Below are 13049 nucleotides of genomic sequence, written 5' to 3'. Positions count from 1 at the left end.
TCAACTCACCCCCATGTTTTCAACAGCCACCTAACCTTGAAACAACGATTCTGCCCTTTCATGAATAAAAACCCTGTTCTGGAACTCTGAGGCCACCAAAACTGGAAGCGAACACAAGGTCTCCAGACCTCCACATATCTCACAGTACCGGAGTTCAGAAACTGGCAATTCAGGTGATCGATCTGGTGGTTACCTGGAGATGTTCACCAGAGCATGTCGCAGAGGATTCCAACATCCCTTAAAGATGTACGGTCCCACTGTAAGCCTCTGGTGTACCTTAAGGAGAAACTCCACCTTCTGAAACACTTAAAGGGAATGAATACAGAAGAATTCGTATCTCTTATCATAATTTAGAGTGTGGCACTGGCACAGGGTGCCCAGAGGAGCTGTGGCTGCCCCATCCCTGGCAGTGCTCAAGGCCAGGTTGGACACAGGGGCTTGGAGCAAGCTGCTCTAGTGGAAGGTGTCCCTGCCCGTGGCAGGGGTTGGAACCCTAAGGTCCCTTCCTACCCAAACCGCTCTGTGACCCTCTGATGTGCACGACTCCACCAAAGATGACTCACAAAGGCCTCTTTAACTCTCCTACTTCATTAAACCCCGATGTCTCCTGAGATCCCATCACTTCATCCGCTACCACCGCTCACAGAGCTGCCGGTGCCCGCCTGCGGAGCCCCCCAGAGACAGCTCCTGACAGCCCGGCCCGCGCTGACGGTGCCGGGGCAGGGCAGCGCCCTCCCCCCGTTACAGCCGCGCACCACAAAGGGGCTCCCCCCGCCCCCCATCCCCGTCCCGCCTTCCCCTCCGCGTCCCCCCGCACCTGAGCGTCGCCGTCTCTGCCGGGGAGGGGGGCGGCCGCCGCGGGCACGGCGACCCTGCCCACCATGCCCCGTGCGCGCGGGAGCGGGGCCTCAGCCGCGGCGGGGGGGGGCGGCGCTGGCGCTGGCCATGGGGGCGGGGGCCGCCTGTCAGGAGCGGGCCCGGGCGGGCAGAAAAGCGCGCGCGGGACGGCTCTCCCGGCGTGTTTATCCGTGTCTGCAGGGTGCCGGAGCTCGGCTCGGGCGTGCAGGGAAGGAGGAGGGCGGGGGCTGGGGCGGGCGGTGCTGCCTTGGCCGCCGCTTGTCGCCTCGGTGGGTGCTGGTGGCGGAGGGGGGACACGGGGATGGGCAGATACAGAAAGTGTCGGGAAGAAGCGGTGCGTGTGTTTGCTGACCGGAGCCTGGCTTAATGGGGTCATGGGGAGGCGTTTAGGCAAGAATAAAGGTGCTTTAAATGAACTGTTTTCTAAGGCAGCTGGGATGCTCGCCTGTATTGTAAAGGGAGCACCATGCCTGTCTTCTCACATCTAAAGGACACCCGTCTAGGCAAGTTGCTCTAATCGGTCACTATCGTGAACTCTGCTGTGCCCATGCACCAAGCCCCGTGGCTCACGTACTCTGTGGGTCACGTCTAAGTGTTGCCAGCATTCCAGGTTAGCTGGTTTTTCTGCAGCTGTGCACTGGAACCACAGGAGGGTTCTCATTGGGACTGGTAACCCACCCACCCACCCCATGCTGGAGATGTGTGGTGAGATAGGCTAATGTGGGCAGGGAGATTGCAGGGAGCCAGTGGAAGGCTGGCTTCTCTGCTGAGACATCCTTCAGGGGTTGTAGTTTCTGTAGACTAGAGCCAATGCCTATCTTCAGTTTCAGTTCTGCAAGGGGTAAATACCCCCACCCCCCCTCCCAAACTAAACTCAGAAGATGTATTTGTGGTGATCTGATAACTTTTCTGAAGCAGATTCCATTAGCATAGAGATCTGCTATAAATCTGCCAGGGTAGTGTCCTGCTGCCGAGTGAATGTGTGCGATCACTACACATCAAATTAGTCATCTTGCAAACCACAAGCTACTTAAGAAACTGATTTGGTCATGACTGTCTTTAATCCAAACGTTGTCGTCTCGGAGTGTTTCCTGATAATCAAAATGCACTGGGAGGGAGCCAGTTTGCCTCTCTGCAGTGGCTGGGAGTGCTTATTTAGCTTAGCTTGCTTTCCTTTTAATCCTTGGTGGAATTGCTTTGCTCGTGTGCATGTTTCTGTTTTCCCTCTTCCCATACTCATGACCACGTGCTGTTTTGTCTGCGAAGAATCAGCCAGGCAACACATCCAAGAATTCCCGGTGTGCAGAAGTGCTGGATGTCCTTGACTGGGGTTCAGATAACGGAAGCTTTATTATTTGGGGGCTGGTGGGCTGATGTAATAGGGAAGGCGGCAAACTTCACACTGCTCTGCATGCTCAGGGACTTGCATTTCCTCTTCTGCATAGCCAGTGCTATCTGTAAGCCTGCGGCTGACTTGTTGAGTTTGTGTGTGCATGCAGTGGAGGTGGTGGGCTCAGAGAAGTGCCTGTTCTGTCTCCTTCCACCCCACCCCTTCATGGAGCTAAATACTTCCTTTTTCTCCTAAGCACTGAAATAACAAGAGAAGGGAAACCGAGCTGTGTGGCAGCTGCGGAGCTTCATGACTATTACTTGAAGAGGAAATTTGTTTTACCTAACCAGAGAGCTTCCTGTGTCGGTTGTCTGTACTTCTAAAGATCTAGAAATTACGTGTAAGGCCATGCGCATGTTGCAGCGTTTCCTTGTGTCTGTGGCTTAGAAGAGTTGTTCACTGGGAGATGTTTACTTCTGGCTGTTGCATCTTTAGCTCAGGGGTGTTCATATGCGTTTTCTTCCCTGAAAGTCAGATTCAGCAAGTTTGCAACCATTTTAATAGGCACTTGTAGAAACTTCTGTGGTCTGGCTCTTCCCGAATCAAACCACCCTTGCCGTGCACCCTGCCCTGTGACCCTGGAGCACAGACAAATCCAAGGTGGCTATTTGGAAAAGAAAATGTAAAGCAAGCAGTTTACAAGGATTTAAAAAGTCCAGTAAAGTGACAGGACCTGGGAAAGTGCTTCTAGGTCTTCTAAAAGCCTGGTGTCTTCTTCTTTCCAATGAGGATTACCTGCGTATGATGGCAGAGTGGGGTTTGAACAGGATTGCAGCAGTTTTGGAGGGTGGGAGGGTGAAGACCTACTTTGGACTTTTCTGACAAGAATTCCTTGATTGAAGTACACAGTTTGTGTTTGGCTTAGTTAATATGCTCTTCCCCTTGTCCAGGCTAGTACATGTACCAAAAATGACTACACTGGTTTAACTGCCAATGGTCATTTTTTAAGGCTGACTTCACACACAGCCTTTCTCCAGCAGATGCAGATGAGGTTGTTTAGAAAAACAGAAGATGTGCGTGGCCTTTGCCTCTATCCTGAATCCTTCTTTCCTGTTAACCTGAATTTAGATCAGAGAAAGTGCAGCATTGACCAGAGATGTACTTGAGCAACATTTTAATGATTTGAAAGGGACCCTGAAGAAGCTGTTGGACGAGCGCCTGATGTCACTGCTGCAGGAAGTGGATGCTATAGAACAAGAGAGCATCAAACCCTTGGATGAATGCCAGAAGTTAATAGAGCATGGGGTTAGTACGGCTGATGATCTGCTCCGGGAAGGTAAGGCAGCACCTAAGCAGTTACCTTCCCTGCTAAGTGTGGTTACGCTCACTGTTGATGAGAAACATGAAAGATGAAATGGCCCCTGGATGGGGGAAAAAAGTCTCCAGAAAGTCTGAGGATGAGGCAGACAGTAATGGACATGTGGAATATTACCATAAAGGCCAGTTTGTGCCTTGCTGATTCTAAATACCTAGCCAGAAAAGAATGTCACTCTTGCCTGTTTTCCCCACACTGGAGAACCTACTGGGAGCATGTCTGAGCCATGAGTATGTTGGCAGTTTCCTTGCATTGTTCTCATGTCTCAACTTTAACTTTCTTTCAACATGATTTCAGTTTTGTGAACTAAAGGGCACTGAGCAGTCTCACATGAGGAGGAAATGTACCAGCTTCCACTCAGACATGGGCTCTGTGCTGAGAGAGCAGGCTGTGGGAGCGCTGTGCTCCTGTCCACTGCAGTAGTGGCAGCATTTAAGAACTAATCTGGTTGTTTTCCTAGCACCACAACCTCTGGGACAGCTGAGAGTCACCTTGTTCTTGTTTTAAATGTCAAGTTACTGAATCACAGGGTGTTTGCCTGTGTTTTGTATGAGTTTCTATCAGATCTCAGGAGAGCCTGACTAGCTGTGCACTTTTATCTCGTGGGTCACTGTTCCCTCTGTAGCAGTAGTGTTGCTAAGTCATCAAACCAAGCAGGCATTGCGTCTGAGTCAGAGAGGAGTTAAGCCTCCATGGTTATTAAGCCTCCTGCTGCCAATTATGATGTGTGCTTTTCTTCAGAGATCTGTAGCATTTGTAATCCTCCATTTGGAAAAGGACTGAGCTTGCTTATGTTGTAAATTACCCTCAAGTCATCAGATAGGAGAAGGGACCATAAATCTCTGTAAGCTGAAGTGTGGGATGCTACTTTATATGGAAAGCCTATGAAAACATTTATATTTATCTCTACACTTTAATGCATGGATGATGTCCTTCGTTCTGATAATAGTCACATTTAAATTGTAGCAAACAGAAGAATGCTTGAAGTGATTTTTTGCTTTTAAGCTCCTGCTATTTTATTTTCTGATGGGTGAAGGTGCTTTGCTTTTTTCTTCCCTTAAAGCAGGTGGAGGAGGGGATTAATAATCCTCATTTTTGGCATCTGAGCCCGGTTCTGCTACCGTGTGAGACCTGAGGCAAATTGTTACATCTGTTATGGGTGTGTCTACAGGAAGCTTTGAGAGCTTCAAAAGTTGTTGGATAGGCTTTATATTGTTAACTATAATTGTGTTTTCTAGCTTAGAGTCTAGCAGAAGTGCTGAGAATGCTTCATGTGTAATTGGTCGGTCGTGTCAGAACTGGTTACTCTTTGAAGCAAAAAATGCCTGTCTTGGATGTTGTCTCATTAGGAATATTTTTATTCCAGGAGAGAGTGCGGTCCATGGAGACGTGGGACAGCAGAATGAGAAACTTTGCATCTTTACAAAAAAAGCTTTACATATTCAGCTAGATAGGTAAGATACTGACACACCGAGGTGATCCGAGGCAGTGGCACATGTGCCCTTCTTGTGTAGGGGATCTTTTCTCCTTTGAAACAAAAGCCTTCTGCTCTGTTGCCTTAGAAGACTCATTTGAGGTGTTACTGTCCTGTTTGTTTCATAGACTTTGATGGGCCTGGCAATCACAGAATGGAGTAGTATTCAACCTCCATATGTTCTGTAGAAATATAGGCTGTTTATTTGTGAACGATGAAACCGCTCCTTGTGGAACAGCCTGTATTTCAGAGTATTTACTGAGAAACAGTCTGGTTAGGGCTGAAACGCAATGTTTTCTGAGTCTTTTCAGTTTGAAATGCACATGCCAATTTCTGCAGCTGTTCTCTCCCTGCAAATCTGCACAAACTCAAGTGTATGGATGAAATATGAATTTGTAGCAGCAGGACCCTTCCATTACAACAAACTTTCCTTTCTCAGCTTACCAGAAGTGCCCTCCTTGGTTGACGTGCCTTGTTTATCTGCCCAGTTGGATGACTGCCTTCTTACTATATTGAAAAATCAAATATTCAGACATGGAACTGTGGCATCTCGCCCGCCTGTACAGCTGGAGGAATTTGTTGAGAAGCCTGGAGGTATTTTAGTCCGATGGTGTAAGGTGAGTAAAATATCCTCAGTGAAAATCATTCGGAATTCAGTTATGTTGAAAGATGCTGAAAAAGCCAGTTTGATTCTGTATTCTCTGCTGCCTTTGAAAGAATAATCAACTCCAGTGTGTAGTTAGAAACTTTAGAAGAGATTTTTGTGTTGGTGGCCTCATTTAAAGGCAAGATTATCTAGTGATGTTGTGGTTGGCACTGGGGTTTGTGCCTGCTTGGCAGGGACACTTGTGTGCGAGACTCTTGCTGTTGGGCTCTACCTGCTCCTATCTGTGGGCAGAAAGGGCTGACACACCAGTGCACCGCTCCCTCGCAGTCTGCTTCCCTGAGTGTGGAAAGTCAGGAAGGACAGCTGAAGGCACTGCTACCCCATGCTTAAGCAAGTGCCAGGTGTTGAACAAGCAGGAAACAACTCCTTCATATACCCTTCCCACTAAAGAAACACCAGGGTGTGATCTGTCTGTGGTCATGATGTACAAACAAGGCCAAGAAATCCTGGTGTGTGTGTTTCTGACAGGTGATTCACAAGTAGCCGTTTGTGCTGTGGAAGCAAGCGCTTTGTCTGTGTGGCAATAACAGACTGAACTTCTTTTGCTGGGGTGATGCTTTTGTTCCCTTTGAAGACTCTTTAGCAGACTCAGGATGAGGATGATGCTGGGCCTGTTCTGTTATGTTTTTACCCCTACGCATGTTTGTGTTTTTAGGGTGGTTCAGAAGATAGAAAATATTTTAATACAGGCATTAGCCAGTCAAGTAGCTTTTCTTTTCAACACCCGAAAATTATTTTTGGGTAAATGACTGCTGTGCTCTGTTGTGGTTTCGTTGTTGTTGGACAGCTCTGCGCTCCTTGGCAGGATTGTACAAGCTTGTTCTAGCAACAGCCAGCAGTTGGTCAGCCACCCTTACCTTGTGAAGGACGTGGACTGAGACTGTAAAGCTGTGTCACATGTGGTCTGATTTGCTGTGCTATAGAGGAGTTTGCTGAAGTTGGCCATCTCCATCGGAGAGTAGAGCCGTGGAGGGTTGGTTTTTGGGGGGAGGATATGGTGATGATAATCTCTTTGGGCTTAAAGATGTCAAAGAATTGGAAATGATTTCTTGGAACAGTTTATGAAGGATAATAGTGGGTTTCCCTTGCTGTCAAAAACTGGCACTGAATGTCTTCTGCAAATTTGCCTTCAGCTTTTGGCTGAAGGATCTTGTTATATCGCTGCTAGATTGAAAAGCCTTCTGTTAAATGCTATTTCTCTACATACTTTTAAACTGTAATTGAATAATTCTTACAGTTGTCTTTGTATTAGTTAGTTGAGACAGATCCTATTTTCTGTAAGACATGCTTTCTGCTCCTTAATACCTTGTGACCCTGAGTCGCCTTTGATGGCTTCCTGCAGCACTAGCTGTATATGTGCCACTTCAGGGGCAAAAGGAGAGAAAAGAGGGGGTCCTTTATTAATGCAATAAATGTTTCTGTAGGTGGATGAGGACTTCATACCGCAAGATTACCGACTGCAGTATCGGAAGGGTACTGCCACTCACTTTGAAGATGTGTATATTGGCTCGGAGACAGAGTTTGTGGTGCTGCACATTGACCCCAATGTTGATTACCAGTTCAGGGTCTGTGCCCGAAGAGATGGGCGGCAGGAGTGGAGCCCGTGGAGTATTCCTCAGATCGGCTCTACCACGCTAGTGCCCCATGGTACTATTTCCTTGATGTCCATCTTTGTCTAAAGCCTGTGTCATCAGTGCAGCACTCCTAAAGCTCTGTAGTTGCATGACTTAAGGAGCTGCTTTTTGTATGGTGGTGGGGTGTCCTTAGCTAGTGTGTGTGTGTGTGTGTGTGTAAGGTATGATGAACTATCCTTTTATCCTACCATTTAGCCTTTGCTTCCTATGTGAGGGATAGGTAGTGAGCCTTTGCAGCAGGTAGCTCATTGCTTAGCCTTGGAAAGCATCAGTGAGCCAGAAGCAAAGCGTTTTCCTTTCTTTCTCTCTCACCCCTACCTAAGCATGTTTTGATGGCTGCAGTCTCACAACAAGCTTTTGTCTTGGAGAGATAAAACCCCACATTTTGTCTTCTCGCAGATTTGGGCAGTGGGTAATGAAGGTTTTCCTTTGCCTACTATACGGCTTCAGGGAGCGCAGCAAAGAGTGAACTTCTGTTGAACTCTGTGAGCTGGGAAATACTTTTTGTAATTGCAAATCATTTGAAAAAGAAACCTCTCCATCAGAGGCACCAAATCAGCCCCTGTGCTTACCATTGCTTAAGCTTTGTATGAAGTGATTGAGTGGCCATTGCGACTGACTTGATTCTGCACAGACAGTAGGGAGTTGAGTTGAGGTTCATGCTTCTCATGCCTTTATTCTTTTCCCTGTTTTCTCCTTTGAAGAATGGACAACTGGTTTGGAGGGATACAGCCTGAGCAGTCGGAGAAACATTGCACTGCGAAATGATGCCCAGTCATGTGGTGTGCTCTACTCCAAAGCTCCTACTTATTTCTGTGGGCAAACATTAACATTCAGGCAAGTACTTTCTGGGGAGCTGTTGTCTGGTGCATCTCCTGTGAGCTGTTACATCTGAAGTGTATGTAAACCTGAGTCATGGTGTGTGTGTGAGTTTATATCAGCTCAGCCCCAGCCAAGGTAGTGTGTCTGTGTGAAGTCTGAACTTCCCTCTCTTTATACTTCCTGTCTCTTTAGGAAAACACCTGATGTTTTTGTAGGACCTACATCTATCTAAAACAGCAAGAAGTGAGCTCCAGAGGGATGCTAAAATATAGCCCATGCTGAGCAAATCTGTGGAATGTTGAGCTTCCCTGAGTTTTGAAGCAGCTGTTGCTGGCTGGTCAGATGTCAGTGGAGGTTTGCCACTGGTTCTTTTTAACCTTGTTTCAGTGGGTACTTTCCTTCCCAGACTGTCCACAGGCTCTGAAGGCTTTGAACTTAAAAACATTTTATGTGCAGTTGGGACAGATAAGGATGACAGTCTGGCACTGATGTCCTTAAAATCTGAGGTAAATAGTGCTGATCAAACTACTGCTTGAAACTGGCATTAGAATATCCTGAGTGGAGAAGGGATCTGGTGAAGTTCAGTTTGACACAGAACGTGATTTAAAAACCTCAGCAGCTTTGCTGTCTGAGATGCTGCTGTTTAATGGGGTACGAGGAATGTCCTTGTGGCTATGTTAGTTGTAATTACAGACCTCAGAGCCTCTGAAGCTCTATCCCATCTTTCTCTGGTTAAATAAAACTACTTGCTGTACAGTAGGCAACCCTCAAAGGCAATTTAAGGGGGCTGTTAATGGTATTTTTGTAACTTATTCCATGGTGGTTTATTTTTCCCTTCCTGGTAATGAATTATCTTGGGATGGTTGTAGTATGAGGGTGTATTTGGTTGCCTGTCTGAGATGGGATAAAAGGATCTAAAGTTTCTATTTGAAATCTGTTGCTGGATTTGACATTTCTTGGCTCAGAAATGCCTGTGAAATTAAAGGCAGAGCTTTGAGGTTTCCCTTGGTTCTGTTTCAGACCAATGCCTTTTATCTTTTTTTATTGGTAGCACATGTAAATCTTTTGCCGTATATTTCGGTAATGTGGACTCCTCTCGAAGAGGGGATTGTTTCAGGATGGCAGAGCACTGAGAAGCACATGTCCACAAGAACTATAATGACACAATCTTGAGACTGAAGATGACCTCAAGTATTGGTTGTGTTCCTCATCCAAGAGTAGCTTCTTGTTTGCAAGTGTGAGGTTTTGCACTACAGGGAGGTGTAGTACTTGGTGTTTGGCTTTCTCCATCTGTTGAAGCAAAAGTGTATTCACAGGGGGGTAAGTGGCTTTTCAGAGCAAACCAAGCAAGCAAGGTTCATGTTACAGATGATGTTTGTAAAGCAGCTTTGTCTTCTTGTGTGTTCAGGACGTGGGCAGCTCATCAGTGAAAAGTGAAGCTGTGGTGGACACAATGCTTTGCATCCGCTTCTTAAAGACAGACTGCTTCAGTTGTCCTCTGAGGGTGGGGCATTTGGACAAGTTGTAGGAAAACATCATTGCTTTAAGTCAAGGCTCATCCTGTTTCTTTGCAGCCTTCAGGGAGCTGCCCTTAGGAAAGGGAATGAATCTCCACAGTGACCTGCTCTGCAGCTCTCTCTGAAGCTTTTGCTTGTAGCGCGGAGCCACGCTTATTCTGGCCAGGCTGGTGACTGGGATCATCCAGCAGCAGCCCTTGTGAAGATCACACTGACTTTGTCAGTAACCCTACTGAGAGCTAATGCAAAGAAAGTGTGTGTGTGTGTGTGTGTGTGTGTGTGTGTGCGATCACCCCCAGATTTACTTCTCTGTGCCCTGAGACAAATGGAAACTGGTGGTGGCTGAACTGGTTCGGGGTCTGTGTGCTGCAGTGGCAGAGGCAAGGTTTTGCTTCGCAGCATGGGAAGTGGTGAGAAGGGATTTGAACAATGTAATGTTCTCCTGAGCATTGTTCTACCACACAGTGTGGATACAGATTGATGTGATAGAATTCCTACTTTTTAATGGGCTTATAGTTATGCTTTTCAGGTCATTCTTGTGACTGTACAAACACTTATTTCCACCCCAAAACTCAAGAAAGGCTCCTTTAACTAGGGATGGAGTGAATTAGTGTTCACATTAGGCACAAAGTTGACAGCTCAGTAGCTGATTACGAAGCCTCCCCAACAACTCAGGCAGAGTTTAAAATCTAGAGTAAAGTACCAAAATGAATTTGAAATCTCCCTTAAAGTTGTTTTGGGCAAATGCTGTGGATCACTTTCAAAGTGAAAGCTTCTTGGATTTTCATTTTTCCCCACTGCTTTTTAGTACAAGGCTTTTGCTATCCCAGTGATGTTCCCATGGGACTGAAGAACCTAATGGAGTGCAAAAGTAAAACATGGTTCCAATTTTATCTTCCCTGTTTGCTTGAAAGAGTTAACCCATTGTGTCCCAGCCTGCTGCCCAGTTTAATTTCCAGCTCTGAAAAGCTTCTGCTGAAGTTTTCCTTCATAACCACGATCGGTGCTGTTCTCTCCAGCTGTAATGACATAACCAGTTTTACTTTCTAGAAAGGACCATCTGAGTTTCCCGAGTCACTCATCTCTCTGCTATGATTTAGCACCTTAGGGAGACAGCAGTACAAGAGAAATGACTCCAACACAGAAGAGCCCTTTAGTGTACAAAGTGCAGCCCTGTTCCGCTGCTAAGGCCCAAAGGGAGCTGCATCCCAGGGCACTTGTTCAGAAATTCTTTCCCAGGACCAAAATCCAAAGTGCAGCTGAGCAGAAGCCAGGCTTGTAAATGCTCTTCTCAACACTGGCTGTAGTACACAGTTCATAGAATCATAGGATCACAGAATAGTTAGGGTTGGAAAGAACCTTAAGATCATCTAGTTCCAACCCCCTGCCATGGGCAGGGACACCTCACACTAAACCATGTCATACATGTACACATGTACACAGTTGCCCCAAGCTGATTTAGTAAACCCAACCAACAACAAAAACTTCCCAAACTCAGTAACCCACCACGACCAGAACACATCAGCCTTCCACCTTACCCCTTTGCAGCGGGGCTGAAACACCCCTGTTTCAGTCACACTATTAAATACTTGCTGGAACAACAGCTGGCTTACCCTTATATGTGGTGCTGACCAGCAGTCTGGTGTCGATGATGGTAGATTGCAGTTTTGTGCTTAGCGGTTGTTTTAAGACAACTGGAAGTTGTTCCAGATGACTCTAAGCTGCAACAGTGGAGAATTTTATTAAACAGCAATGAAGGTTTGCCGGAAGCAGATTGATGTTTTGTTCAGGTTAATAGTGAAGAGTGTTGGTCAGTGGAGCTGTTGGGAAAGCTGGTAGGACCAGTTCAATTGGTAGGACTTCAATAGGGATCTCCCCAAGAGGGTGGGTGAACCTGCTGAAAGCCCAGGAGCATGCACAGAGGTCTGGTGCGGCAGGGTCTGACTGGGTTTCATTGTATGTTTTGATTCAAAGTTTGACTTGACTTTTTGCTTGGTAGAATTGAAACCGTGGGACAGCCAGACAGACGAGACAGCCTGGGAGTGTGTGTGGAGCAGCAGAACGGCTGCGATTCCCTGCAGCGGGATAAAGCCGTGTGCATTAGCACAAACGGTGAGTGAATTGTGTAATGAAGAATGTGGTACTTCGTATTTCCCCAAACCTGTGGCCCCTGGTTACTTGCATCCCTGGATCACATACAAGCAACTTCATCCAGCTTTTACGTACATATTGCTTGTGCAGTTAAAATCTTTGGTGAGATCTTGGATCAACTTTTCCTCCTTGCAGTTACTGAAACCTGTTTGATGTCACAAAGAGGAACAGGGCAGGGTTATTTTCCTTTCCTACTTGCCTGCAAAAAGCAGGGAGACACAGTATTACATGTTAGCACATACACAAAGGGAGCAGTGATGTTTGCTATCTGGACTGTTTCAGGGGCAGTGTTTGTAAATGGGAAAGAGATGACAAACCAGCTGCCTGCTGTTACTTCTGGATCGACAGTGACGTTTGACATGGAAGTGGTGCACTTGGGGACTTCCAGCAACGAGGGAGGAAACTTCAAGCTCCGAGTAACCATTAGCTCCAACAACAGAGAAGTGGTCTTTGACTGGGTACTTGATCAGTGCTGTGGCTCTTTGTACTTTGGATGTTCGTTTTCATACCCAGGCTGGAAAGTTTTGGTGTTCTAGCAGCGAGTAAAGGGATTTTTGTTCTTGCTGTAATGTGTAATGTTAAAACCGGGGTTTCCAGTTGTTTGGCGTCAAGAAGCTGTTAACAAAACCCTGTCCTTGTACTACTTGAACTCCACTATATTGTACTTCCTACTGGATTGATTCATTTAAACAAGTAATTGTGAAACATTAGATTTTTTACTCTGGAAAAAGTTAGAAACAGGCATTTGCATAGGCAGATTAATTTAAGCAGTCCACCAGCCCTTTCCCTTTTCTCCTCCAGACTTGATTTTTGTCAGTATTTCATTGTACTCTAGTCTCAGGGTACGTGTGTTGTGTAGAATTAACTCTGCTTAATGCTGCTGTTCTGTGAAATAAGCCTGTAACCATTTAGGGGGTGAAGGGGTGGTAATGGACCAAAGTTTTATTTATACCACTCAAAACAAGCACAGTATTTAGAGCAGCGATGTCCTGCTATGCTTCCTTGTGCACAATGCTGCCTTAATTGTATGAAGGGACAGTGGGTTCTGCATGCAACAGCCCTTTCTTCCACACACGGTACTGTTCATTCCTCCAGAGCAAGGACTTCTGAGCCATAATGTGTGTTTAAATATGTAGCCAGTCTGTTAATGTCTCACTTAAGTGCCTTATTCCCAGATATTTCTTGAACTGTTGTTCACTTGGAATATATTTTTCTAGAGTA

At 46.3% G+C, this 13049-nt stretch overlaps 2 protein-coding genes across 2 annotated transcripts in view; one reads left to right on the top strand and one right to left on the bottom strand.

The window, feature by feature from the left end:
• Positions 1 to 883, bottom strand: part of ATAD5 (ATPase family AAA domain containing 5) — a 17236-nt gene extending 16353 nt beyond the window's left edge. The window contains exon 1 of the mRNA XM_057418440.1: positions 818 to 883. Within this exon, the coding sequence (XP_057274423.1) occupies positions 818 to 883 (66 nt within the window). The remainder of the gene's footprint in view (positions 1 to 817) is intronic.
• On the top strand, positions 882 to 13049 carry CRLF3 (cytokine receptor like factor 3). The gene is made up of 8 exons (XM_057418651.1): positions 882 to 1310; positions 3317 to 3524; positions 4930 to 5017; positions 5477 to 5654; positions 7129 to 7351; positions 8043 to 8175; positions 11677 to 11789; positions 12111 to 13049. The coding sequence occupies exons 1-8, from the start codon at positions 882 to 884 to the stop codon at positions 12362 to 12364; spliced, it is 1626 nt and encodes a 541-aa protein (XP_057274634.1). The 3' UTR covers positions 12365 to 13049.

This window comes from Pezoporus wallicus, unplaced genomic scaffold (genome assembly GCF_028554395.1).
Source record: "Pezoporus wallicus isolate ANWC-B61680 ecotype Strahan unplaced genomic scaffold, APGP_CSIRO_Pwel_v1 contig_3710, whole genome shotgun sequence".
In the NCBI taxonomy this organism is placed as follows: domain Eukaryota; kingdom Metazoa; phylum Chordata; class Aves; order Psittaciformes; family Psittacidae; genus Pezoporus; species Pezoporus wallicus.
Note: the sequence above shows the minus strand (reverse complement) of the source record. Positions and strands in the feature narration are given on the sequence as shown.

Coding starts and splice junctions, on each gene's coding strand:
- CRLF3 (XM_057418651.1), top strand. CDS start 882: ATGCCCCGTGCGCGCGGGAGCGGGGCCTCAGCCGCGGCGGGGGGGGGC. Junction 5,655..7,128: donor TTTTAGTCCGATGGTGTAAG/GTGAGTAAAATA, acceptor ATGTTTCTGTAG/GTGGATGAGGACTTCATACC. Junction 8,176..11,676: donor GGGCAAACATTAACATTCAG/GCAAGTACTTTC, acceptor TTTGCTTGGTAG/AATTGAAACCGTGGGACAGC.